At 43.8% G+C, this 27,128-nt stretch overlaps 1 protein-coding gene across 2 annotated transcripts in view; it reads right to left on the bottom strand.

The window, feature by feature from the left end:
- LOC139566386 (spectrin beta chain, non-erythrocytic 1-like) overlaps positions 1 to 27,128 on the bottom strand; it is a 91,634-nt gene that overhangs the window by 24,812 nt on the left and 39,694 nt on the right. For both annotated transcript variants that reach the window (XM_071387514.1, XM_071387524.1), the window contains 16 exons: positions 17,817 to 17,990; positions 16,862 to 16,956; positions 16,462 to 16,542; positions 15,921 to 16,036; positions 15,314 to 15,426; positions 14,832 to 15,019; positions 14,155 to 14,272; positions 13,456 to 13,614; positions 11,750 to 12,052; positions 10,883 to 11,036; positions 9,711 to 10,581; positions 5,959 to 6,096; positions 2,689 to 3,445; positions 1,613 to 1,815; positions 873 to 963; positions 293 to 439 (listed from right to left, as the gene is read on the bottom strand). In XM_071387514.1, coding sequence (XP_071243615.1) covers positions 293 to 439; positions 873 to 963; positions 1,613 to 1,815; positions 2,689 to 3,445; positions 5,959 to 6,096; positions 9,711 to 10,581; positions 10,883 to 11,036; positions 11,750 to 12,052; positions 13,456 to 13,614; positions 14,155 to 14,272; positions 14,832 to 15,019; positions 15,314 to 15,426; positions 15,921 to 16,036; positions 16,462 to 16,542; positions 16,862 to 16,956; positions 17,817 to 17,990 — 3,708 coding nt within the window. The remainder of the gene's footprint in view (positions 1 to 292; positions 440 to 872; positions 964 to 1,612; positions 1,816 to 2,688; positions 3,446 to 5,958; positions 6,097 to 9,710; positions 10,582 to 10,882; positions 11,037 to 11,749; positions 12,053 to 13,455; positions 13,615 to 14,154; positions 14,273 to 14,831; positions 15,020 to 15,313; positions 15,427 to 15,920; positions 16,037 to 16,461; positions 16,543 to 16,861; positions 16,957 to 17,816; positions 17,991 to 27,128) is intronic.

Below are 27,128 nucleotides of genomic sequence, written 5' to 3'. Positions count from 1 at the left end.
CAAGCCAGTATAATGTGGCTTGTAGGCCTGATGTGGCCTTTAAATGATGAGCTTCAGGTCACTTGATAATAGTTAAACTAGGCCCTCAAAAGAAAGCCATATGAAATATGTATTTCATTGTCTTAAAATAATGTAATTTTAATGACAACATTCACTTAAGAATACTTAAGAGTCTAGATAACTGATCATGTTCATTTCAATTAATCGGAAGCGCTTATTAACTTGTGTTCATTCATCTAATACCAATTGCAAAATCAACAAGACAGAGTGAATCTTATTTTGGTTTGCTAACCTTCTCAATCTTGTCCAGCCACTCCTTGTTGGACTGCAACTCAGCCATGAAGGCCTGATGCTTGAGCCATTTGCTGTGGAGGTTCCTGGCCTCGTCGTACGACATGTCCTGGGCCGTGAGCATCTTCTCGTTGATCCACAGAGACAGCTGCATACAAAGACACACACACACACACACACACACACACACACACACACACACACACACACACACACACACACACACACACACACACACACACACACACACACACACACACACACACACACACACACACACACACACACACACAGGTAGGTAGGTTATTGTATTTGACTGCCTTAGACTGTGAAAGCAGTCTGTCACTATGCATACATTGCCACACAATGTATTAAATGTAAATTAGTACATGTAAGTATTCCTATTTTCATAGTATTGGGACTGATACCAATGTTAGACTCTTAGGGAAGAGTTCCCACATCCAGGTTAAGCATATTCCTGGACTAAAAAGCACGTTCGATGGAGAATCTCTATTGAAAGTGTTTTTTAGTCCAGGAGTAGGGTTAATCTGGGTGCGGGAAAGACATGTTGGGCAGCAGACCTCCTGGCAATCCTGTAGGAACTTCTGAAGGTCCCGGTTATCCTTCAGCCTCATCAGTAGCTCCACAGCAGCCTCGCGGTTCTTCTTATGCCTGTGCAAACGTTGGGTAAACAGAATTGATCATGGATAATAGATCCCTTGTTAATTGTGACTACCACAAACAAGTTGCCAGTTGTGTGTACCAGATTTTTCTACAGACTTTTTTACATCACAATACGCATTACCAAGTAAAAGCAAAGATACATATCAAGTGTTGTACTGGCATTTGTGGTAGTTGTAAACCTAATAAGTGGGTGGTACACATCTAACCATTGGTGGTACTCTGGGTAGTCTTTTTCACAGTCAAGCTGTGCAGGTAGCCTAGTAGTTAAGAGTGTTGGGCCAGTAACTGAAAAGTTGCTGGCTCGAATCCCCAAGGTGGAAAAGTCTGCTGCTCTGCCCTTGAGCAAGACATTTAACACGGGCGCTGATGACGTCGATTAAGGCAGCCCCCTGCACCTCTCTGATTCAGAGTGGTTGGGTTGAATGCGGAAAACACATTTTGGTTGAATGCATTCAGTTGTGCAACTAACTAGTTATGCCATTTCCAGGAGATTGCTTTATCATATTAATGTGGTTCCCGGGGCATTAAATACTCCAACAGGTGTTGTGAGATCTAATCTGTGCAGCAGAGTAACTGTAAAAAAGACGACCTGTCCAGCAATGTCATTTGTTACTATATAGTAGAAGAGGCTTCTAACCTGTCGTCAATAGACGTCGCTCTCTCCTGGATGCGGTCGGCGTTGATGTTGCCGTCGCTCGCCAGCCGCCTGCCAGCCTCCACCACGCCGTTTATCTTCTCTTCGTTGGCGTCCATGGTGGTCATGAAGTCCTCCTGCTTCTTGATGGCTCCTTCGGCCCCCTCAAACGTAGTGGGCATCTCTGTATGGGCCAGCATGTACTCCTAAGAGTAGGGTTATTAAAAAAAAGAGAGTCAGTGGGATTATTAGAACATCCTGTGACTGAGACTGGATATCCAGGTTGGGGTCAATTCCATTTCAAATCAGTCAGGGAGTAAACTGAAATTCTTGAATTGACTGAATTGAAACAGAATATAGAACCCCACCCTGTTGGAATTCAATCTAAATCACATTGGACAGACTATTTGCATTGCACCCCCTCTTTTACACCACTGCTAATCTCTGTTGTTATCATCTATGCATAGTCACTTTAATAACTCTACCGGTGCCCCAGCACATTGACTCTGTACTGGTACCCCCCTGTATATAGTCTCGCTATTGTTATTTTACTGCTACTCTTTAATTACTGGTTACTTTTAGTTCTTATTCTTACCCGTATTTTTTTTAACTGCATTGTTGGTTATGGGCTCGTAAGTAAGCATTTCACTGTAAGGTCTACCTACACCTGTTGTATTCGGCACATATGACTAATAACATTTGATTTGATATGACACTTTTTGAAATGTACTTTAATATGTGCATTTGATTTGCAAAGCAGCATGCCCCCGGTAGAGGGAGTGGATTCTAGGTGGGCACGAGAAATGACACATCGTTACCACATCCCTGCCTAGTAAAATTAGGTAATAGCAGCGACAAAGAGGACTTTAAAATAAACTGTTACCGAAAATCTAATTTTTTACAAGACGGAATCAGTGTAATTAAATAATAGTGAAACGGAACCATTCACTTTGGATTCCTAGGCTAAGATTTTTCCACTCTTGGAATAGAATTTCAACTCACTTCCTCGATGGACCAATTCGAAATTGAACCGACCAATCAAGTACCCTGGTTTAAGGGGTATCGACCAATCGGCGTACCTGGTTGTTGAGGAAGACCTCGGCCTGTTTGGTGTCCCTGAGAAACAGCTGGTAGGCGTGGGACTGTGACAGCAGGTTCTGCCGGTTCTCCCACATCTTGTGCAGCTCGTTCCAGCCTGTGTCCAGTGCCTGTAGCCGCTGCCTCAGGAACATGTACTGGGCATCGGTCTGGCCCTGGGTCACCATCTCGCCCATGTCGCGCATCTTCTGGTAGTCCTCCTCGTAGTTGCAGATCTCGTTTTTGATGCCGTCGTGCTGTGCTAGCAGCTTCTCTGCCTCAGCCAGCGTGTTGGGTGTCTCCTCCGAGGCGATGGCTGTCTGTGTGCGCGACAGCCACGACTGGAAGTCATCCAGTTCGCGCAGGAATTGCTGCAGCTTGCTGGCCTCGCCAAGGGACTCTTCGCGGTTACACAGTGTGGCCTTCATCTCCTCCCACACGGCGGTGATCTCGGCCAGGCGGCCCGTGATGGCCTTGGCCTGGTCCGGGTGCTCGCCGGCCAGCCGCTCGGCCTCGCCGCGCAGGTCGCCCAGCTTGTCCTCGATGGCAGCCAGGTCACGCTCCATGCCAGTGAGTTTACGCTGCAGCGCCATGACACCCGTCAGGTCGTTGCCCAGCTCCTGGGTAGACTCGATGACCTTTGTCTTCTCGCGGATCCACGACTTGGTTTCGTTGCAGTCCAGGTGGTAGTTCTGCACACCCAGCGCCGAGATTAGAGACTCCTTCTTCTGGTCTGTCAGATCCCGGAACTGGCTCCATCTGGTGAACAAATTAATAAATAAAAATATGATCATTTAGCAGACACTGTTACCCAGTTGACAGACAGTGATACATATTTCAATACATGTGGCCAGACCAAAGCTCAAATTGACTGAACCATTGGCCAATTAATTTGATGATAACCAACAATAAATGTCCAGCTCATTTTTCAATTCAAAGGATACAGTGATATCCAACACACAATATCACAATTTTAAGTCAATAGGTATTTGAAACTCACTATGAGCAAAGTAAAAGGTCAGACATAGTTAAACTACATTAACTACATTATAATAACCTAATCAAATCAAATCAAATGTATTTATATAGCCCTTCTTACATCAGCTGATATCTCAAAGTGCTGTACAGAAACCCAGCCTAAAACCCCAAACAATCATCTTTTGGGTTCTTCATTTGGCATCAGGTAGTTGGCAATCATATGGAAAGGCATTAAATCAGAACCTGAAAGTGCTATCTTCAACCGTAAATGTTGTGAATACCAGGGACATTAGTGATGCACGGCTTGACTCATAACCCGCAGTCCCCGTCGTTATATCCACAGGGCGGGCAGATTTAGGGTCATGAAAGGGTCATTGTGTGGATGAAGGGCAGATGGGTGGGGAATAAAGAGTATAATAAATGCATAATTATTGTGCAATTTATATCTATAGGCTATATTGAGGTGTTTCTTTCATTATTTTAGGCTATCTGGCATTAGTGTGTAAGCCTAAGCATAGGGTCTAACTGTACGCACGCCAATCGCCAAATGCTTTTGGGAACGGGCAGTAAAAAGCAAAAAGGGCCAATGTCAGAGTTTAATTCAATAAGAGAAAAGTCACCTCACAATCATCACACATAACACTGCTATCGTCCTCTTTTACCACCCCACCAAATCTTTCCAAACATACATTTTCTGGCAAAAGAGGATGATAGCAGTGTTATGTGTGATGATTGTGAGGCTTTATACAAATTTGACAAACACAAGATGGAGACCTCAAATAGGCCTATGGCATGTCAAGGGAACTGTTGCCTACTGTTCAGATGGGTTAAATGGAACATGTAGGTCTATAACCTCTCACATAGCCTTAATAACTCCGGCAGAATTAAGCATTTCTTGGGGTCAAATTATACACAAAATGTAGGCAAAATGTTTATTTGGGAACGATAGTGGAAAAATATTATTTTAGCATCTTGAGAGAATGTGAATGCACAGTTAAATACCATCTGTAGAGGTCCTATCTTTATCAGCATCATAAAAGCTGATAGTATTTCAACCACATAAAATATGCATCCAAGCCAAATTGAAATGTTATCAGAAAGATTTTGGGTTGTTTTCACAGATTTCTATTTCCTTGCAACCGGTCAAACTGATGTCATTTGAACATTTTGCACAGAAAATCTTTTCATTTTTCTTAATAGTTATTGTATTTTCTCCCCGGTCCCTAAATGTCTTTGTGCTGTGAAAGAAGCAGAGATCACTCAGAAAGCTTCACTGATGTCAAATACATTGAAGCATTCATTCTATTGATTTATGACATCATTCTGCTGAGCAAGGGTTTATTTAGTCTTCTAGGGCAACATATAATGACAGAAGAGAAGCTGCATGTATCTAATTATAGACAAGTTGACAAACAAATAGCCTACCAAAATGTTGGAAATGATAAGTAGAAACATATCTAACACATCAGGTGTGGGATTCAGATTTTCACTTTATCACATATAGTCGGGCGGTTGCGGATGGGTTATTAGCAATTGCGGCCGGGTGAGGGTGAACAAACAGCTGATCCGCGCACCACTTAGAGACATATCAACTACAGATATAGGATCTTAATTTGAGACAGTTTGCTACTGCAGAAAAATAATCCTACAGCAACAGGAACATTTCTAATTGATACATTTTTAATTAGGGTAAATCAAGTCTGAATATTTTAAGTGGAAGTTACAAACTTTAGAAGTCTTGTTTTTTTATTATTATTATTAAAAAGATTGACCCCCTTTGTTGTGATATCCAATTGGTAGTTACGATTTTGTCTCATCACTGCAACTCCCCAACAGACTCGGAAGAGGTGAAGGTCGAGAGCCATGCGTCCTCTGAAACACGACCTGCCAAGCCGCACTGCTTCTTGACACACTGCTCGCTTAACCCGGAAGCCAGTCGCCAATGTGTCAGAGGAAACACTGTCCAACTGACGACCGAGGTTAGCTTGCAGTCACCCAACCAGCCAAAAGGAGTCGCTAGAGCACGATGAGCCAAGTAAATCCCCCCGACCAAACCCTCCCCTAACCCGGACGAAGCTGGGCCCCACGGGGCTCCCATTCACGGCCGCTTGTGACACAGCCTGAGATCAAACCTAAGGCTGTAGTGACACCTCAGCACTGCGATGTAGTGCCTTGTTAAACCTCTAATACACTACAAGTTTGCATTTCCTCCAACAACAGGATGAGCAAATTAAGCTAAGGCATCTGTATGATAGGAGATAGTGTGACGTCTGACTGTGAATGGCTCAACTTGCCTGTTATTGAGCTTATCTTGCTGGGATTTGATGTCCTTCTCACTGGGGTGTCCGTTGTGCATCAGCTGCCTGGCGATCTGGTTCACGACAGCGACGCGTGACGCCTGGTTGTTCATCTCAGGCTCCAGGCTCTCGAACCTGGGAAAGAGAGAGCATGCCATGTCATGACCAATCAAGTTCAACTCCAAAACAAACCATTTTCCCTTACGCACATTGATGTCTGGGCCACGTTCAGGCAAATGTTGTGGAACATTTCAGATAGAACTGTCATGAATAGAGCTGACATGATTTCTTATATTACATGTCAGAGGCATGTTTGTTCTACAAATCGCATTTTTATCTGAACGTTCCACAATGTTGTACCCTGATGAATGCACCTCAGACGTATTCCCCTGTTTGGTGTTTAATCTCCTAAGTACTTCCTGCACTTATCTCCTTGTACCTCTGTACTCTTTTTATTATCTGTCTTGTTCTATCTGTTTAAAATACCTATTTCATAATTTTCTATGTAAGGTGAACTTCAGTTTCTAGAAAGGCACCTAACAAATAACTCCTCCCAGTGGGAGTTGAATACAAAATTCACAGTAAAGTGTTTTGTTCACATAAGAGAAAATTGTGAAAATGTGTTCACTGTTTCCAGCAATCAGTAAATACTAGTGCACAAAATTGTAAATGGCTCTATCAGTGTAAATTCACGTAAAATATAGCAGAGGTCGGGGGCCCCAGGGCATGTTCCCTGCATGCCCATTCAGTAATCCGGCCCTGATTGTAATCTTCCATTACAGAGTGACCTTTGGTGTAAATTGAAGCCTATCCATTCATATCAGCACATATCCTTCACTATATTCACCTTTCCTTTTTTCTGTTTGGGATTGTTTTCCTGCTTGGTGATGGAAAGTCTACCAGCCTACGTATAGAATACATGGGATTGGATTATGATGATATAGATGAACGAATCCTGCACACAATGCGAAATTGTTTGGTGAAATATGCATAAAAGTAGAGTCATTTTCCATAACTTTTAATAGTTTGTATTCCAAGGCTTTGCAGGCGTGGTTCCCTTGCGTGCGCTTAATAAATTGAATTCAACCGCTGAAAACCCACCCACTTTCCCGTTTTCATTCAATAGGGTTTTCAGTACATTTATCTTAAGCAATCCCTTTAAATAAGGTGTACCTTTTGATTTTCAATTTTGTTGACAGACTCAATAGAATACATTGAATGTACAAAACATTAGGAACACCTTCCTAATATTGCGTTGCACCCCCTTTTCCCCTTAGAACAGCCTCAATTCAACTCTACAAGGTGTTGAACGCGTTCCACGGGGATGCTGGCCCATGTTGACTCCAATGTTTCCCACAGTTGTGTCAAGTTGGCTGGACATCCTTTCAGTGATAGACCATTCTTGATACACATGGGAAACTGTTGAGTGTGAAAAACCTAGCAGCACTGAAGTGACATACTCAAACCGGTGTGCCTGTTACCTACTACCATACCACGTTCAAAGCCACTTAAATCTTTTGTCTTGCCCATTCACCCTTTGAATGGCACATATGCTGTACACAATACACGTCTCAATCGTCTCAAGGCTTAAAAATCCATCTTTAACCTGTCTCCTCCCCTTCATCTACATTGACTGAAGTGTATTTAACAAGTGACATCAATAAGGGATCAAAGCTTTCACCTGGATTCACCTGGTCAGTCTATGTCATGGAAAGAGTTTTGTAAATCGCGAGAACGGGTTTCAAAATATTAGGGATCAATGAAAGAAATCCATCTAAATATATGGATATTTGTCTCCGTTTCAGCACCAATTGGTAGATTAAAAACTACTCTGATTTTGTAGATTATTTAGGGTTAAGGAAGTATTTATGAATCATAAAAAACAAGTTTGGAGACACTTTACACAAGAAAGAAAGAAAACGGTGGTTTGATTCATTCTGAAAATTGCCACATTCAGTTCTTTAACCCATGGTAATGTTGGAAGATTAGTGTACATATAATTATAATAAGGAGAATAGTGTAGGCTATACCCTCGTCTGTTGCCTGCACTAACCGGGGTACTATGTGATGACACAGCCAAGTATCGCGTCAAGTTCAAACTGTTACGGCTTGGTCTGCGTTCCGCTCCGTAATGATTTAATTAGCCTACATGTCTTTTTTTAATATTATCAACTGTTACTAATGATCCTCAGCAACAACCACATGGCCGAGACAGCGTTTACAGAGGAAGCAAACCAAATGAAGGTAAACGAAACAATGTCATTAAATGGAATGATAATGTAGGCTATACCAACTGAAGGGAACTAAGAGTAAATTGGCAGTTGAACATGTGTTGTTATTAGGCCTACTGACATTCGATATTAATAGTGGCTAATATTTCACATGATAGAAATATGAAACAGAGAAAGTTGGAAAGTTGGGGTAGTCTGCAATTAAAACATTCGAAAGTGCCCATCCCTGCAAGTTAAAAGGCTGTACAATTCAAATCCTGTGTAATTGCACAGCATTTCATGAACTTTACTCTGGGAAAGTTGATATGTGGATATGGTTCAGTTTGCTTCCATATGACTGGTTCACATTTGTCTCCAGCGATTATAAGGCAAAATAGATCTAAAGCAAGTGTCATTTATATTTACAATTACCTAAAACAAACGGATTACTCATTCACTTAGCTGTTATTGTCACGCTGGTATAAATGATTCGGGAGAAAGGCGCAGGAATGCTTAATAAGGCTTTTTATTACGCCCCAAATTACAGCGTGCCGTGTAAAGGCATGGGGACGAAGACCAAACAAACACGTACACAAAACACAGGGTTGAAACCCAAACAAAAGAGCGAGGAGAACCTCGAATAAATAACACAAACGCACAATGATTATCACACGGGACGAGACCCGTAATCACCTGCGTAATCCACAATGGCATGAAAGCCAAAACAAACGGCACAGGTACTCACACAATGGACATTGTAACAATAATCGACAGACAACGGAAACCAAAGGGCACACTTATACAAATACTAATCAGTGGGAATAGGGGACAGGTGTGCGTGATGAAAGTTCCGGAGGGATCCGTGACAGTTATCAATAGCTCTTATCAAGTTGTCATTACAGTGCATGGAGAATGGTGTCATTAAAAAATGAAGTAGATGCTTTTCCCACTTGAAACTGGTAGGTTCGCTCGACCTTATTCATTGTTTCATCACACGTAAAGGTGGTGGAATGATTAGGAAATTAAGTAAAAGTCAGAATACGGCGTATCTGAGGACCCACCTCCGCCACACTTTCATTTATTCGCCAAAACAAATAGCAGGTGAATAGCACGCTTTTCTCATTCTTAAGTTCAAGGTCAGAATTCGCATTGAGAGAAAAGTGCATAAAAAAGGAGTTTACGTTCCATTTAAGCACGCTGAACTCGGGTCGGAATTGGGCCCTTTAATGTTTTGCAAATGGCCAGAGTTCCGTGTCTTCTGTACAGTGTTTGGAAAATCGACAACGTTGTTCCAAAACCTGCTTGCATATATGTTATTTCATAGTTTCGTCTTCGCTATTATTCTACAATGTAGAAAATAGTAAAAAATAAAGAAAAACCCTGGAATGAGTAGGTGTGTCCAAACTTTTGACTGGAACTGTATGTCAAATACTTTCAGATACTTGAGTGGCACACCAAGCTAAATCAGACCTAAAGGAGTAGGGTCTAGGGGTAGACTATGGCTTCAGCATGCATTTCTATATGTATGGGTTCTCTCACCTGTGCTGAATGACCTCTAGGTCTTCTAGCTTCTCTGGGATCTCCATGCTGTTGAGCCACTGATCCTTCTCATCGATCCACACCTCGCAGGCGTCCGCCTCGCTGAACATCTTGTAGAGGGCCAGGGCATCCTGCAGTGCCTGCTTTCTCAGCCGGGTCAGCTCGGCGACCTCCTTGTAGCGCTCCTCTATGCCTGCCAGGCGGCCCTTGACCTCTTCCGACTGAGCCTGCTCCTCAGGCAAGGCGGCCGCCTGCTCATGGAGTGCATCGATCACCGGCCGATAGCTGGCCACCTCGGCGGCGGCGGCCTTGTGCTTGCGCACCAGGGCCTGTGTGGAGAACTCGTCATGGCCCACCTCGCCGCTGGACACGATGCGCAGGGCGTCCAGGGTCCAGGCATCGGCATCGTCTGCGTCCGCCTGGAACTGGTGCAGGGCACACGCTTCCTCCAGATGGGCCTTCCTTACGGCCGCTAGCTCCTCCAACGCTGCCCACTGCGCCCGCAGGTCGGCGATGCGGTCGCGGATCTTGGCGGCGCCAAAGTGGCCACCGTCGGCCATTGCCTGGCCCTCGGCGATGGTGTGCTGCAGGTGACTGGCACGGCCGTTCATCTCGTCCTCCAGGGTGCGGTGCTGGCTTAGCAGGCGCACTGCGCCCGTCAGGTCCTTGCCGCTCTCGTCCGACGACAGGATTTGCTCCTTCTCACGAATCCAGCCCTCCTCCTCGGCCATCTCCCAGAAGAACTTCCAGAGACGGCGGGACTCCTCCAGGCGGGCCCGGCGCTCGGCAGCCAGCTGGGTCAGCTCCTGGTAGCAGAACTCCATGTGGGCCATGCGGTCGCGTATTACCTGAGGGTCACAGGGCTTGTAAACTGTAGAGGAGACAGAACATAGGCCCAGTTAGCATCTAGCAGCACCCACAGATGTACATTGCACTGTATTGACTCACATGTTATGATTTCATTCCAATGACTATGATTCCTTTCATGTTTATTTTTCAGTTTGCTTGTATAGATCTTGAAGTATCTTGCAAAACGCTATGCTATTCAACTGAACTGTAAAATTGTATGATGACATGCATTATCATCATTAGTTAAAAATACAAACACAAGCAGAAAAAAATATGATTCACAATTTGAATAATAACAGCCTGAATGTTTAGGACATCCTCACCGTCGCCGTCGATGGCAAATTTCTGAGCATTGTTGTTGACAGCTTTGACACGGTCAGCCTGGATGCCGATGTCGGCCTCTACCAGGGCATGTTTCTGCAGGAGATCCTCCACTCCGAGCAGATGCTTCCCATAGTCCTGGGACAGCAGCATCATCTGTGTGGCAGAGACATAGAGGCATGACATACAGGCATGTGTGGGAGCAACATACAGGCACCTTCTAAGTCTAAGTTCATCAGTTACCAATATGAATCGTTTACTTTTTGTGCACTTTGAAACGCAATACAAGTATTTTTTTCAGGGTGAGGAGAGGAAACTTTTTGAAACTTACATTTCATCTAACTTGTAATTTAGATGAAATGTCAAAATCAATTCCAAATCAACCACTACCATCAACTCCCTAGCGACTCCTGTAAACCTAAGAGGATTCGATAGGTGGAAGCATAATGCCGAGAATTCCACCCAGCCAATCAGAAAGGCAAGATGACGTAGTGTTTACAGTGCCAACCCAATCATCTTGTATCTACAGGAGGGTCTAGGACAAGGTTCAGGTGTGCCGATTTGGAATTATTCAGCATTGGACTAACATAATCCAGTTAGTTTCACCATTGATACTGCTTAAAATGATCATTTAGAAGAGGGATTAATACAAGATTAATAGATTCCGTTTGCAATTCTAACATGTGAAATTACTTGAAATTACTTATTTCCAATACATTTTAAATGTGTTCAGGTGTTGGTGGAAGCAGGGTAGATGAGGTTCAATGCATTTTGAACAATTCAATTTGTGTTACAATAATTATTAATTTTGTCTTTCCAACACGGTTTAAACACGTACATTTTCGGAAGGGTCCCCATCCCTCTATTACCTTCATCTCGTCCATCCAGTCCATGATGTAAAGCATCTCCTGGAAGACCCTCTGCAGACCCAGGTTCATCTCCAGGCGCTGGCGCCTCGCCTTCAGAAGCTCCAGCAGGTACTCCCACAGCCGGATCACGTTGTCCTTGCGCGCTGCGATGCGTTTGATGTCGTGGTACTTCTCTGCCTCCAGCTCCTTAGCGACAGACACCACGGCCTGCACACGCTCCTCGTACGCCGTAATATCCGTCTCGATGGCCTCATGCTTCTTCGTGGCCGCGTCCACCGCCGGAAGGTCGAAGCCAAAGTTGTCCTGCGAGATAGAAGTGATGGGAATGGAATAAAAATAAAATACAATACTGATATACTGTATGGGTGGCAACATACTGGGATACAAGGAAGACATACTCTCTATTTCTGTAATGTTATCGTCTTTACAATTTGACAATGACACATAAAATACTATGATCCTTTAAAGGGGAAATCCACAGTTGCTACATCCATTTTTGAATTTAGACATTGATGATATATACCCATTGATTCTTGAAGAATATAACTTCTAAATGCCTCGTGAGGGGCCCCTCGAGTGGCGCACTGGTCTAAGGCACTGCATCGCTGTGCTAGCTGCGTCACTACAGACCCGGGTTCGATACTGGGCTGTGTAACAGCCGGCCGTGACCGGGAGACCCATAAGGCGGCACACAATTGGCCCAGCATCATCCGGGTTAGGGGAGGGTTTGGCCGGCCGGGATGTCCTTGTCCTATCGCGTTCTATCAACTCCTGTGGCGGGCTGGGCGCATGCACGTTTCCTCCGACACATTGGTGTGGCTGGCTTCCGGGTTAAGCAAGCATTGTGTCAAGAAGCAGTGCGGCTTGGCAGGGTTGTGTTTCAGAGGACACACGGCTCTCGACCTTCGCCTCTCCGGAGTCCATACAAGAGTTGCAGCGATGGGAAAAGACTGTAATTACCAATTGTATATCACTAAAACGTTTTCGTGATTTTTTTTATTTTTACAATAAATTATTTGTATGCCTCGTGAGATTATTTCAACTGTCACACCCCATTAAAACCCCAAATATAAGCTTGTTTTGCTCCAATGTTTGTAAACATTGTAAATGTAAACAAACACTGTATAGCCTCAAAACATGGTTAAAACGATAATTCATGATATCATGGATGGTCAAGCCTTGCATCCATAGCTCTGTCTATGAATTTACATTTTCCTGGCCCATTCCTCAGGCTATTACCAAAACAGAGGTGGGGTTTCCGCTTTGCTATTGTTTCAACTGCAAATTGGCCCTGATTTCAGTTTGACAAAAGTAGGAAAGCAAATAAGATGCACCGTTTACATCTTCAGCACTTAATCTTAACGTGCTACAGAGATGATGCAATACCAGTGAATGTGACGCTTGCATTACACTGAATCTGGGTGTCCACTAAGTGGTGCAAAACTGTGAGAAAACAATGGCTGAGACATTTGTATGGAGAAGGATGTAGTAAAGTACTGTATTTTGGTAAAATGTCACAATTGCTTTTTATAATTATTATTTTTGTGCGTGTGTGTGCACGCGCAAGTGTGTGTCTATGGCTGTGCGACAAGTCATTAGATTTCGCTTAGCCAGTTGTCCCTCGTGGCTACTTTGAGTGTTTGTGTGAATATGTGCATACATATGCATGTCTGTTCGTGTATTTGTGGGGAAGCATTTGTTTTTACCTGTGAGACGAGGCGCTGGTTCTCACTCAGCCAGGTCTCCCTCATGGCAGCCTTGCGGTCAAAGCGGCGAGCCAGCTGCTCCAGTTTCTCCTGTCGAATCAGCTCTGTCCTCAGAGCCAGCTCCCGCTCATGCTCCGCCTTCTCCAGTCTCTCCCAGGTCTACCATAGACAAAGTTAAACACACAATATTAACATGGGTATATCATATGGTCAAGACAGACCAGCATGAACGTCAGACATCATTTTTCTGTTCATTTCTAGACTATTCTACATGTTGAATTGCCACCATTTGCCACCAGTCTATCTTGTAGCTTACACATGCCAATGGTGGATTCAACTCTTTCATAATCTCACAGTTTTATGTCCAGATGTATGAGTTGAATTACTCCTATTGTAATAATTATACCATAGCAAAACTCCTACTTACTAATAATAATACTACCACACACCAAAGAGAGACTACCAAACACCCTGACACAGACAAACAGGAGAGAGAGATAGTGAACAACCTGATGTTTCATTAAGACAAAACATTGATCGAGGAGTAGGGTAACTTTGTCCCTAGACCCTGATCTTGAGTCAGTTTAGCATTTTCACCACTAAAGGTAAAGGTTAGGATTGGGAGAAGGGAAACTGATCCTTCATCTGTACCTAGGGAAACTTCCACCTAAAGCGTTTGTCAGAGACTACAGACATCACCTTGTTAATGTCAGAGATGAGTTTGCCCTCCCTGGGCATGTAGACTTTCTGATTGTTGGCCCTCATCTTGCTCTGGATGGTAAAGAGAAGCACCTCCAGGTTGCCCTTCTCAGTAAACCTGATCGATAAAAAGAGAAATGGTTTTGGGGGAGGGATATTTTGACAGCGTAAAAAAAGCTAATGTCTAAACACATCACCTCACTTTAAGTTCTAGGGTTGCACTTATTTCAAAGCGTTTTTGGAATGCAACAGTCATGTCTTACTTCTGCATCGTTAAAAATACTAAACATGCATACATTATCGCTTCAATTCATGGACAAAACATTTTGAAGTAAATTCCACTACAAGCAGGAGAGAGGCGCGCACCCAGAATGTTAGGTATTGTGCCATTCATTTAACATTAGACTTGACATTTTTGTTTTAGGTAGTGACAATAATTTTTCATAAAAATATTGGTTTAGAAGTTTGGAACAAAGATTTTGTGATGCTCAGTGAATGTCACAGGAACATCAACCAAAAAAGGGGTGAGGGAATGGCAAGATAACTGGACAATGTTATACCTTAAGTAAATATTATAGACATTTACAAATATTCTTAAGATGGTCTTAAAGCTGAAGATTGCCCATCTTGGGGTATAGGGGTTGATTTAGGATTGGGTGCTGGCGGGGGGCACTCACTTAGGGGGTTTCTCAACCGTGCGATATGTGTTGAAGGCTTGAAGCTGCTGCTGCACCCCGTTTAAAGAGTTGGCAAACTTGCGATTGTTGAGGATGATGATGGTCTGCTCGATCCACTCCAGCAGATCTGAGGCCAGAGACTCGTACTTCTCAATCATCTTCTCTGTCTCAATGGCATTGTCCAGTACCTAGCGGAACAAAGAGGACACATGTCAAGCTCTGGCCAAGACCTGGGTTCATATATAGTATTTGTTTTATAGTATATAGTATTTGTTTGCCAGATTGACAGAGTTTGCACTTTTGGTACTATTCCACTGGTTTCAATATGCCAGAAAAGCTCAATCAAGTACATCTCGAAAGTTTTATACTATTTGAATCCACATCTGAAAAGCTCTTACTCTGCCCCGAACAACTTGTTGACAACAACCCACCAAACAAACATGGAATTTGAGATAATAAACTGAAAATAAACGCTGAGTCACCTTCCCAATACGTTTCCCCTCCACTTTCAGTGCCTTCATTTTGGAGAAGTAGTGGTAGTACGTCACCACGTATGTGATGACGGACTTCTCATCGGGGTGGTCCACACTGATATCTGTGAAGCAAAAATTACATTTGTGATTGGTTAATACAACTTGATTTGGAACGTTACAAAAATATTAAAAGAAGATCTCTTTTTGTATTTCATGATGTTGTATGACAGGGCAGTGGGAAGGTAAAGCAGGTGATACGCTGATAGAAAGTGGAAAGTGGCAGACAGGGCTCAAATCCCTATTGCCAGGGGATATATGTAGTCTGGAGTCTGCAGCGCTATCACTAGACCAGACTCTGTCACCTACAGTATTGTATACATTCCAGTTAAGGATTATTACAATTTTATTTTATTTATTTGGACAAGAAAAAAATATGTCACAGTGCACTGAGAAATCATGTGGCATCAGATTGAGCTATTTTCCATATGCACTCCTCTACTACATAGAATCCTTTGACATACTACATGGAATCTTTTGACATACTACATAGAATCCTTTGACATACTACATAGAATCCTTTGACATACTACATAGAAGAGCATAGTCCAGAACTCACCCTCTGGGTCTAGGAGCTTGGTAAGCCCAAGATGCTGCTCAGCCAGATTGAAGGCATTCTGCAGGTTGTGGTGGGCATTGGACTTTTTCAGCTTGTCAAAGTCAATCAGGTCTGGCCTATACACAAGACAAAGCATCATACCACAGCACCAGTCATACAGTATACCACCAAAGAATCACAAGGTAAATACCCAGATGTAATTTACCCGTTGAAATGTTATGATTAAATAGGTATATTCTGATATCTCAAAGATTCAACACAATTACACCAAATGATGTACAATAATGCATCAATAAATCCCAAAGACACCAAAAAGTAATTATTTGAACATTACTCTATGGTAAATAAGAAAATAAATCGTCATAAATGAGGGGGGTTGGAGGTGGGATAAAAAAAATATATTGGGTCATTACATGTGACCACATAAAGTAAATAGCATAAATCACAAAGGATAATTGGTCTGAATTCCATGAGAAAAATTATCTGAATTATGTGACCCACAAGGGCATGAAGGATAGTTGATCAAACAGACTCTTGTTACCTGTGCTTATGGATGAGGGCATTGAAAGCCATGCCGTCTCGCCAACTGGTGCTGAAATTGTGAATGTTCACGTTTGGATAGCTACAAAGAACAAAACAGAGAACAACAGATATTATGATTTGTTCAATGTTCAAATTCATTCCCTAAGCAATTTCTATATAATTCAAGATGTGGATCTGCTTCTGGAATTTCTTTACTGACTTGTTCTGAAAGTAAAAAGTCCAGTAACATCAAGTCACAATGGTGTTGCTGTCTAAATAAATGTATATTTATCTTAAGGAGGATTGTTTAAGTCAAGTGGTAGAACTGAGAGCTTTCATGTACAGTAGATGACCCAAATCTAAGTATTTAAAATCTCTAAGAAAGGTGTCTGAATGCAAGGTGACAGCCAATCACTCACCCAGCAGTCTTCATCTGGCACCAGAGGAGCAGGGCGTCCTTGGCTGATCTCTTCTCCTTGTTGTCTCCATCAGTCTCAACACTGATGTCCTGGATCTGTCACACAGACAATGATACAACAGCAGTGTGAAAAGTCTCAAAGAAAAAATCAAATGTTATTTGTCACATGCGGCGAATATGCACTTTCCCAACAATGCAAAGTTAAAAAGTAATTTTTTATTTATTGTAACATAATAAAATAACAATAACACGGCTATATACAAGGCATACTGGTACAGAGTCAATGTGCTGAGGGTACGAGGTAGTTGACGGGATTGAGGTAATATGTAAATGTAGGTAGGGGTAAAAGTGACTAGGAGATCAGGATAGATAATAAACAGAGTAGCGGCAGCATGTGGGAAGAGTGTGAAACAGCGTGAATGTGTGTGAGCGTATGTAGTGTGTGTATGTGTATGTTGAGAGTGTCAGTGTAGTATGTGTGAGTGTGTGGCTAGAGTCCAGTGAATGTGCATAGAGCCAGTGCAAGAGAGTCAGTGCAACAACAACAGAAAAGGGGGTCAATGCAAATAGTCCGGGTAGCAATTTGATTAACTGATCAGCAATCTGATGGCTTGGGTTTGTTGCTCGCATAACAATAATAACATACCTGATTCAGATAATCGTGGCCCTGCTTTACATAATGTGTCTCCAGGATAATAATAGAGAAACACTGGCTAAGTGAGCGTTCAAACCAGACAAATTGATGCGTAAAATACACAGCAACTCAGTGGTTTTCAATGGGAGCAGTGCTTTGGGTGGAGGCTATCGGGATGTGTTGCGCTGTGCATCATATATGTTGCAAAGACGTATCCATCAGCCAATTGAAAACCTAGAGCAGCATTTCTAGCAAATCATTTCTCCCCACCACACGCAATAGACATACGTTTCCATGCGTTTTGGTTTGAAGACTCCTTTACCTGGAACCTGAGAATGATGGTCCAGATGAGGCCCAGGGTGAGGCGGTGGTTGCCGTCAACGATGTCATGTGAGCCCATGTTTTCCAGGTGGACCCTCTGCTCCTTGAGGAACTGCAGGGCCTTGTCCACATTCTCCAGGCAGTGGATACGCATCCGTCCCCTGGTTGGCTTGGGCTGGGGTGAAAGGACAGGACACAGAACATGTCAGCCACGAGAGTTTCACAGTTTATTAAAACGTTTTTTCAAACATTTTTAGTCATTTAGCAGACACTCTTATCCAGAGCAACTTACAATCAGTTGAGAGTGGCCGTAGGTAAAAATAAATAAGTTGGTGACACTTTATTTCTTGTTATTAGCATGTACAGTATGAGCCCTTATACTGTCTAATTATAAGGCGTCCCCAAAAATGTATAGGATCATACATGCCCATGACATCATAATGCATTATACCTGTTGGCCTAACGTTAAAGGGATAGTTAAACCATATTACACAAAATTACACATTGGTTTCCAGTCTATGGATAAGGTATGACAGCCATCCTTGCTTTAGTTTAGTTTCCCTGCCACATGCTAATGTTTTAGCATTTGAGGCAGGAATCCCATTCAAGTCATGGTATCGAAATTGGCATTTCTTGCACAAGTCCAAATCATCCAAAAGTATCTAAAGGAAATTGTGAGGATAATATCGGTCCCATGACTAGAATGGGATTTGTGCCACAAATGCTAAAACATTAGCACGTGTAAACAGTGCCAGGGAAACTAAACCAAACCCACAACCTTGGCGCTGCAAGCACCATGCTCTACCAACCAGCTCTACCAACTGAGCTACACAGGACTTGTCCATACCTTTTCCATAGACTGCTTACAGGGTAAGGAAATCCATTTGTCATTTTGTAATTTGGATGAACTATCCCTTTATGTTTTTAATTATATTATTCCCATGCCATTAGAAAGGGTGTTCATACTGATATGTAGTTCTGTTTATGTTTGTACACTACACGACCAAAAGTATGTGGACACCTGCTCGTCGAACATCTCATTTCAAAATCATTGGCATTAATATGGAGTTGGTCCAAACTTTGCTGCTATAACAGCCTCCACTCTTTTGGGAAAGCTTTCCACTAGATCTTGGAACATTGCTCCGGGGACTTGCTTCCATTCAGCCACAAGAGCATTAGTGAGGTCGGGCACTGATGTTTGGCGATTAGGCCTGGCTCGCAGTCGGCTATTCAATTCATCCCAAAGATGTTCGATGGGGTTGAGGTCAGGCCTCTGTGCAGGCCAGTCAAGTTCTTCCACACCGATCTCAACAAACCATTTCTGTATGGACCTCGCATTGTGCACGGGGACATTGTCATGCTGAAACAGGAAAGGACCTTCCCCAAACTGTTGCCACAAAGTTGGAAGCACAGAATCGTCTACAATGTCATTGTATGCTGTAGCGTTAAGATTTCCCTTCAGTGGAACTAAGGAGCCTGAAACATGAAAAACAGACCCTGACCACTCCTCCACAAAATTTTACAGTTGGCACAATGCTTTGGGGCAGGTAGCGTTCTCCTGGCATCCGCCAAACCCAGATTCGTCCGTCGGACTGCCAGATGGTGAAGTGTGATTCATCACTCCAGAGAAAGCGTTTCCACTGCTCCAGAGTCCAACGTCAGTGGGCTTTACACCACTCCAGCCGACGCTTGGCATTGCGCATGGTGATCTTAGGCTGCTCGGCCTTGGAAACCCATTTAATAAAGCTTCCGACAAACAGTTCTTGTGCTGACATTGCTTTCAGAGGCAGTTTGGAACTCATTAGCGAGTGTTGCAATGGAGGACAGACAATTTTTATGTGCTACACGCGTCAGCACTCGCCAGTCCTGTTCTATGAGCTTCTGTGGCCTACCACTTCCCGGCTGAGCCGTTGTTGCTCAAAGACATTTGCACTTCACAATAACAGCACTTACATTTGACCGGGCAGCTCTAGCAGGGCAGAAATTTGACAAACTGACTTGTTGGAAAGGCGGCATCCTATGACAGTGCCACGTTGAAAGTCACTGAGCTCTTCAATAAGGCCATTCTACTGCCAATGTTTGTCTATTGAGATTGCATGGCTGTGTGCTCGATTTTATACACCTGTCAGCAATGGGTGTGGCTGAAATAGCTGAATCCTCTCATTTGAAGTGGTCCACAAACTATATACAAAAGTATCACACTTTTACAATTGACTGGTCGTCTAAATAAAATCAAAAGTACAATCATGTTTGCAAATTCAACCTGACAAAAAAAGGTCTTATAATTAGAAAGGTTTTATATACACAACATGCCACTTCTTCACTCTTAAAAGCAAAGGATGCAGCTGACTATTTCAGTCTGTTGAAAGTGAATGAGTAACCCGGCAATAAAGCAGCCTTCTGCCCTCTGATGTGCGTGGAGACTTTACACTGAGGTGTGGTTTTGGAGGAGCAGAAGAGGGAGGACTAGTCCTTTGTGCAGGCAGGGGGAAGTCAACCCTATTCAATCAAAACCGCTATCTGGGTATAGAAAAGAGCTGGAAGCTCGCACGTTTGAATTCAAGTATTCAGCAAAACTGAGTCAAGTGTAAAACAAAAACATAACTGCATAATTAATTTAAAATGCAGTACTGTACATGCCTAGTTTTTCACTGTGTTGAAAGAAGAAAATGTATCCCCGAAAACAGATGACTGGTTTGGATTGAAGAATGAAAAAAATGGACTTACTGTATCTTAACACCATTTGATTGACACCCAAGTGAGAGTGAAAGCAAAATCCCTATTCAACTCCTACTGCTGAGTCAGTCAGCACAATACACTGCTGACCTCTAAGACATGTGTGTGTGTGTGTGTGTGTGTGTGTGTGTGTGTGTGTGTGTGTGTGTGTGTGTGTGTGTGTGTGTGTGTGTGTGTGTGTGTGTGTGTGTGTGTGTGTGTGTGTGTGTGTGTGTGTACATGTACGTCTGAGTGTGTGTGTCTGCAGAGACACACTGACAATGTGTGGCGGTGCAGCTCTTTGAGATGCAGATTTACACTCTGTAGGAGCTGGGAGTGCAGCGCCAGCCGAGTAGCAATGACATAAGCACTTTTCTACCAGACCATGACATCATATACAGGAAGCCTCATTCCTACAGCCTGTAAAGTTCACTTCACTTTATCATTGCTGAAAGATGACATACAAAATGTGGGTAGACCATGGCTTGCATTTCATATGCAATGTATGTACGTACATACACAGCTGGATATTCTACATTTTAGCAGACGTTCTTATACAGAGCAACTAGGGATAAGTGCCATGCTCAAGGGCCTATCAACAGATTTTTCACCTAGTTGGCTCAGGGACTCCAACCAGTGACCTTTCGGTTACTAGCCCAACGCTCTTAACCGCTGGTAAGCACATTCTGTATGTATAGCATCTTGAATTATGTCATTAAAAAAGTGCTAGCTATTGACAAAAATATATTCAGTGCTTATGAGCAGTGATGTACTGGTAAAAACATAAGGTGGGTCAACACTGATAGCTGTAAATAAAGTAGCAGTATTTATATTTTCAATGCATTTTTTCCGCAGTAGGTGGGTAAACGCTCGCACAAAATAAAAAAACGTGTGTAAATGACATTTAGGTGTATTTACCCTCCACTACACCACTACTTCTCAGTGCTTATTAGTACATGCCTTGTGTACTATCTATTTACTAGTTTCCATATCATGATACCTGAAGACACACATAACAGGGTCAGAAGAACACTGGCATGGGGCCTATGCAAGTCGAATCATCCTCCTATGTGTTGCATAATATCCTGGTAACCTAATGTGGTACCAGACCTGGGTTCAAATAGTATTTAAAATCTTTCATAAACCTTGAGTTTTTGCTTGAGCCTGCCTGCAGTGCCAGATGGGCTGGGTTTGCACTTGTGGGACTATTCCATTGCTTACATTGCGCCAGGAAAGCTCAGTCAAGCGCAGCGTAAGTATTTGAACAATTCCAAATACTATTTGGTCCCATGCCTCTACCTGGTAAATAGCTGTTACCTGCTGTGCCTAAACTCAAATCGAGTTACACATTGACCAGGAAAATTAAACCTGGCACAAGGCGTGCCCAGAGGAGTTCATTCAAGTCAAGGAGACCTTTTTCTCCTTGACATGAAAAAATAGGAGTTGGGGATTACAACAGCCAAGTACAGTAATACAATACAATACAAAAGGGAAAGCCCTTCGAGTTTTTAACATCAACTGCTGTTCGTAATTGCACACATGGATTACGCCAATAGCCACATAAATCCCTCAAACTCAACTCTGGACCTCAAAGCCAGTTCCACTGCATTTTTTCATTGTTCACCTCTAATCAGGGACTGATTTAGACCAGGGACACCAGGTGTGTGCAATTAATTATCAGGTAGATAATTAAGAAAACCAGCAGGCTCCAGACCTCATTGGGTAAGAGTTGAGTACCCTTGGCATAGAGTATCCTTGGTAGATTGCATTATGAGATGTGCCTTGTTGCGTATTTGCCAATAGAGTGAGATATCTTATTGGGAGCCTTGTATGTGATAGCAAGCCTGGACCGCGGAATCTTTTATGGTACGTGGCTCTGACCATGTGGACATCTTTTCCCGACATCAGCAACAACAAAAAATCAAAGGCAGCCTACCTGCTTCAACTCTCACCAAATACACTTTAGTAATAAATCAAATCAAACTTTATTTGTCACATGCGCCGAATACAACAAGTGTAGACCTTACCGTGAAATGCTTACTTACCTTAACCAACAGCGCAGTTCAAGAAGAGTTAAGAAAATATTTACCAAATAGTCACACAATAAGAATAACAATAACGAGGCTATATACAGGGGGTACCGGTACCGAGTCAGTGCGCAGGGGTACAGGTTAGTTGAGGTAATTTGTACATGTAGGTAGGGGTGAAGTGACTACGCATAGATAATAAACAACGAGTAGCAGCAGTGTACAAAAGGGAGGGGGAGGGGCAAATGTAAATAGTCCAGTGGCGATTTTATTAATTGTTCAGCAGTATTATGGCTTGGGGGTAGAAGCTGTTGAGGAGCCTTTTGGTTCCAGACTTAGCGCTCCGGTACTGCTTGCCATGCGGTAGCAGAGAAAACAGTCTATGACTGTTTTATGACAATTTTATGGGATTTCCTCTGACACCGCCTATTATATAGGTCCTGGATGTCAGGAAGTTTGGCTCCAGTGATGTACTGGGGCGTACGCACTACCCTCTGTAGCGCCTTACGGTCAGATGCCGACCAGTTGCCACACCAGGCAGTGATGCTACCGGTCTGGATGCTCTCAATGGTGCAGCTGTAGAACTTTGAGGATCTGGGGACCCATGCCAAATCTTTACAGTCTCCTGAGGGGGAAAAGGTTTTGTCGTGTCCTCTTCACGACTGTCTTGGTATGTTTGGACCATGATAGTTTGTTGGTGATGTGGACACCAAAGAACTTTAAACTTTCGACCCGCTCCACTACAGCCCGTCGATGTTAATGGGGGCCTGTTCGGCCCGCCTTTTCCTGCAGTCCACGATCAGCGCCTTTGTCTTGCTCACATTAAGGGAGAGGTTGTTGTCCTGGCACCACACTGCCAGTTCTCTGACCTCCTCCCTATAGGCCATCTCATCGTTGTCGGTGATCAGGCCTACCACTGTTGTGTCGTCAGAAAATGATGGTGTTCGAGTTGTGCTTGGCTACGCAGTTGTAAGTGAAAAGGGAGTACAGGAGGGAACTAAGTACACACCCCTGAGGGGCCCCAGTGTTAAGGATCAGCGTGTCGGACGTGTTGTTGCCTACCCTTACCACCTGAGGGTGGCCCGTCAGGAAGTCCAGGATCCAGTTGCAGAAGGTGTTAAGTCCCAGAGTCCTTAGCTTAGTGATGAGCTTTGTGGGCACTATGGTGTTGAACGCTGAACTGTAGTCAATGAACAGCATTCTCACGTAGGTGTTCCTTTTGTCCAGGTGGGAAAGGGCAGTGTGGAGTGCGATTGAGATTGTGTCATCTGTGGATCTGTTAGGGCGGTATGCGAATTGGAGTGGGTCTAGGGTGTCCGGGAGGATGCTGTTGATTTGAGCCATGACCAGCCTTTCAAAGCACTTCATGGCTACCGACGTGAGTGCTACGGGGCGGTAAACATTTAGGCAGGTTACCTTTGCTTCCTTGGGCACAGGGACTACTAGGTCTGCTTGAAACATGTAGGTATTACAGACTAGGTCAGGGAGAGGTTGAAAATGTCAGTGAAGACACATGACAGTTGGTCCGCGCATGTTTTGAGTACACGTCCTGGTAATCCGTCTAGGCCAGCGGCTTCGTGAATGTTGACCTGTTTAAAGGTTTTGTTCACATCGGCTACCGAGAGCGTTCACACAGTCGTCCAGAACAGCTGGTGCTCTCGTGCATGCTTCAGTGTTGCTTACCTCGAAGTGAGCATAAAAGGCATTTAGCTCGTCTGGTAGGCTCACGTCACTGGGCAACTCGCGTCTGGGTTTTTGATGTCACTTAAATCAGTGTAGATGAAGGGGAAGGAGACATGTTAAAGAAAGATTTTTAAGCCTTGAGACATGGATTTTGTATGTGTGCCATTCAGAGGGTGAATGAGAAAGACAAAATATTTAGTGCCTTTGAATGGTAGTAGGTGCCAGGCGCACCAGTTTGAGTGTGTCAAGAACTGCAACGCTGCTGGGTTTTTCACACTCAACAGTTTCCTGTGTGTATCAAGAATGGTCCACCACCCATAGGACATCCAGCCAACTTGACACAACTGTGGGACGCATTGGAGTCAACATGGGCCAGTTTTCGTCACATTGTAGATGCTCCGATGAATTGAGGCTGTTCTGAGAGCAAATGCAACTCAATATTAGGAAGGTGTATCTAAGGTTTTGTACACTCAATGTACATTGTGGATGTTTAGTTATGGATTATTAAATAGGTCTTGAATGTTGGCCGTATGGTTCATATACTGTACATATACTGTATGATACAATATTAATAAAAAATATATATATCTAATGAAACCACACAAATCCTTAGGCTAAAAATATATCCATGTGGAGAAGTGTTCCCCTTTCCATCTAATTAGGTCATTTCTGCACAATATCTTTGTCCATTTAGGCCAGTGACACCTGTAGGCTCAAGAGCATCCTCAGAGGTAACATTCCATGAAATAATTGCATCAGTTACATAAGTGTCACTTGACTTTTTCCACATTTTGTTACGTTACAACCTTATTCAAAAAATGTTTCAATTGTTTTTTCCCCCTCACCAATCTACACACAATACCCCATAATGACAAAGCAAAAACAGGTTTTTAGAAATATTTGCTGATTTATAAAAAATAAAAAAACAGAAATATTAAATGTACATAAGTATTCAGGCGATTTACTCAGTACTTTGTTGAAGCACCTTTGGCAGCGATTACAGCATTGAGTCTTCTTGGGTATGACGCTACAAGCTTGGCACACCTGTATTTGGGGAGTTTCTCCCATTCTTCTCTACAGATCCTCTCAAGCTATGTCTGGTTGGATGTGGAGCGTTGCTAAACAGCTATTTTCAGGTCTCTCCAGAGATGTATGATCGGGTTCAAGTCCGGGCTCTGGCTGGGCCACTCAAGGACATTCAGAGAGTTGTCTGAATGTCTTTCTGTGTTGTCTTGGCTGTGTGCTTAGGGTCGTTGTCCTGTTGGAAGATGAACCTTCGCCCCAGTCTGAGGTCCTGAGAGCTCAGGAGCAGGTTTTCATCAATGATCTCTGTACTTTGATCTGTTCATCTTTCCCTCGATCCTGACAGGTCTCCCAGTCCCTGCCGCTGAAAAACATCTCCACAGCATGATGCTGCCACCACCATGCTTCACAGTAGGGATGGTGCCAGGTTTCCTTCAGAAGTGACGCTTGGCATTCAGGCCAAAGAGTTCAATCTTGGTTTCATCAGACCACAGAATCTTGTTTGTCATGGTCTGAGAGTCTTTAGGTGCCTTTTGGCAAACTCCAAGCGGGCTGTCATGTGCCTTTGACTGAGGAGTGGCTTCCATCTGGCCACTCTACTATAAAGGCCTGATTGGTGGAATGCTGCAGAGATGGTTGTTCTTCTAGAAGGTTCTCCCATCTCTACATCTCTCAAGCTGAACCTCGGCAAGACGGAGCTGCTCTTCCTCCCGGGGAAGGACTGCCCGTTCCATGATCTCGCCATCACGGTTGACAACTCCATTGTGTCCTCCTCCCAGAGTGCTAAGAACCTTGGCGTGATCCTGGACAACACCCTGTCGTTCTCAACTAACATCAAGGCGGTGACCCGTTCCTGTAGGTTCATGCTCTACAACATTCGCAGAGTACGACCCTGCCTCACGCAGGAAGCGGCGCAGGTCCTAATCCAGGCACTTGTCATCTCCCGTCTGGATTACTGCAACTCGCTGTTGGCTGGGCTCCCTGCCTGTGCCATTAAACCCCTACAACTCATCCAGAACGCCGCAGCCCGTCTGGTGTTCAACTTTCCCAAGTTCTCTCACGTCACCCCGCTCCTCCGCTCTCTCCACTGGCTTCCAGTTGAAGCTCGCATCCGTTATAAGACCATGGTGCTTGCCTACGGAGCTGTGAGGGGAACGGCACCTCCGTACCTTCAGGCTCTGATCAGGCCCTACACCCAAACAAGGGCACTGCGTTCATCCACCTCTGGCCTGCTCGCCTCCCTACCTCTGAGGAAGTACAGTTCCCGCTCAGCCCAGTCAAAACTGTTCGCTGCTCTGGCACCCCAATGGTGGAACAAACTCCCTCACGACGCCAGGTCAGCGGAGTCAATCACCACCTTCCGGAGACACCTGAAACCCCACCTCTTTAAGGAATACCTAGGATAGGAGAAAGTAATCCTTCTAACCCCCCCCCCCCCTTAAAAGAGTTAGATGCACTATTGTAAAGTGGTTGTTCCACTGGATATCATAAGGTGAATGCACCAATTTGTAAGTCGCTCTGGATAAGAGCGTCTGCTAAATGACTTAAATGTAAAATGTAAATGTACATAGGAACTCTAGAGATCTGTCAGAGTGACTATCGGGTTCTTGGGGACCTCCCTAACCAAGGCCCTTTCTCCCCCCATTGCTCAGTATGGCCGGGCGGCCAACTCTAGGCAGAGTCTGTGTTACCCTTCCTCAGATCTGTGCCTCGACACAATCCTGTCTCAGAGCTCTACGGACAATTTCTTCAATCCCATGGCTGGGTTTTTTCTCTGACATGCACTGTCAACTGTGGGACCTTATAGACCGGTTTGTGCCTTTCCCAATCATGTCCAATCAATTGAATTTACCACCGGTGGACTC

This window comes from Salvelinus alpinus, chromosome 2, assembly GCF_045679555.1.
Source record: "Salvelinus alpinus chromosome 2, SLU_Salpinus.1, whole genome shotgun sequence".
Classification (NCBI taxonomy): domain Eukaryota; kingdom Metazoa; phylum Chordata; class Actinopteri; order Salmoniformes; family Salmonidae; genus Salvelinus; species Salvelinus alpinus.
The sequence above is the reverse complement of the archived record's forward strand: the minus strand, read 5'-3'. Positions and strand labels throughout refer to the sequence as shown.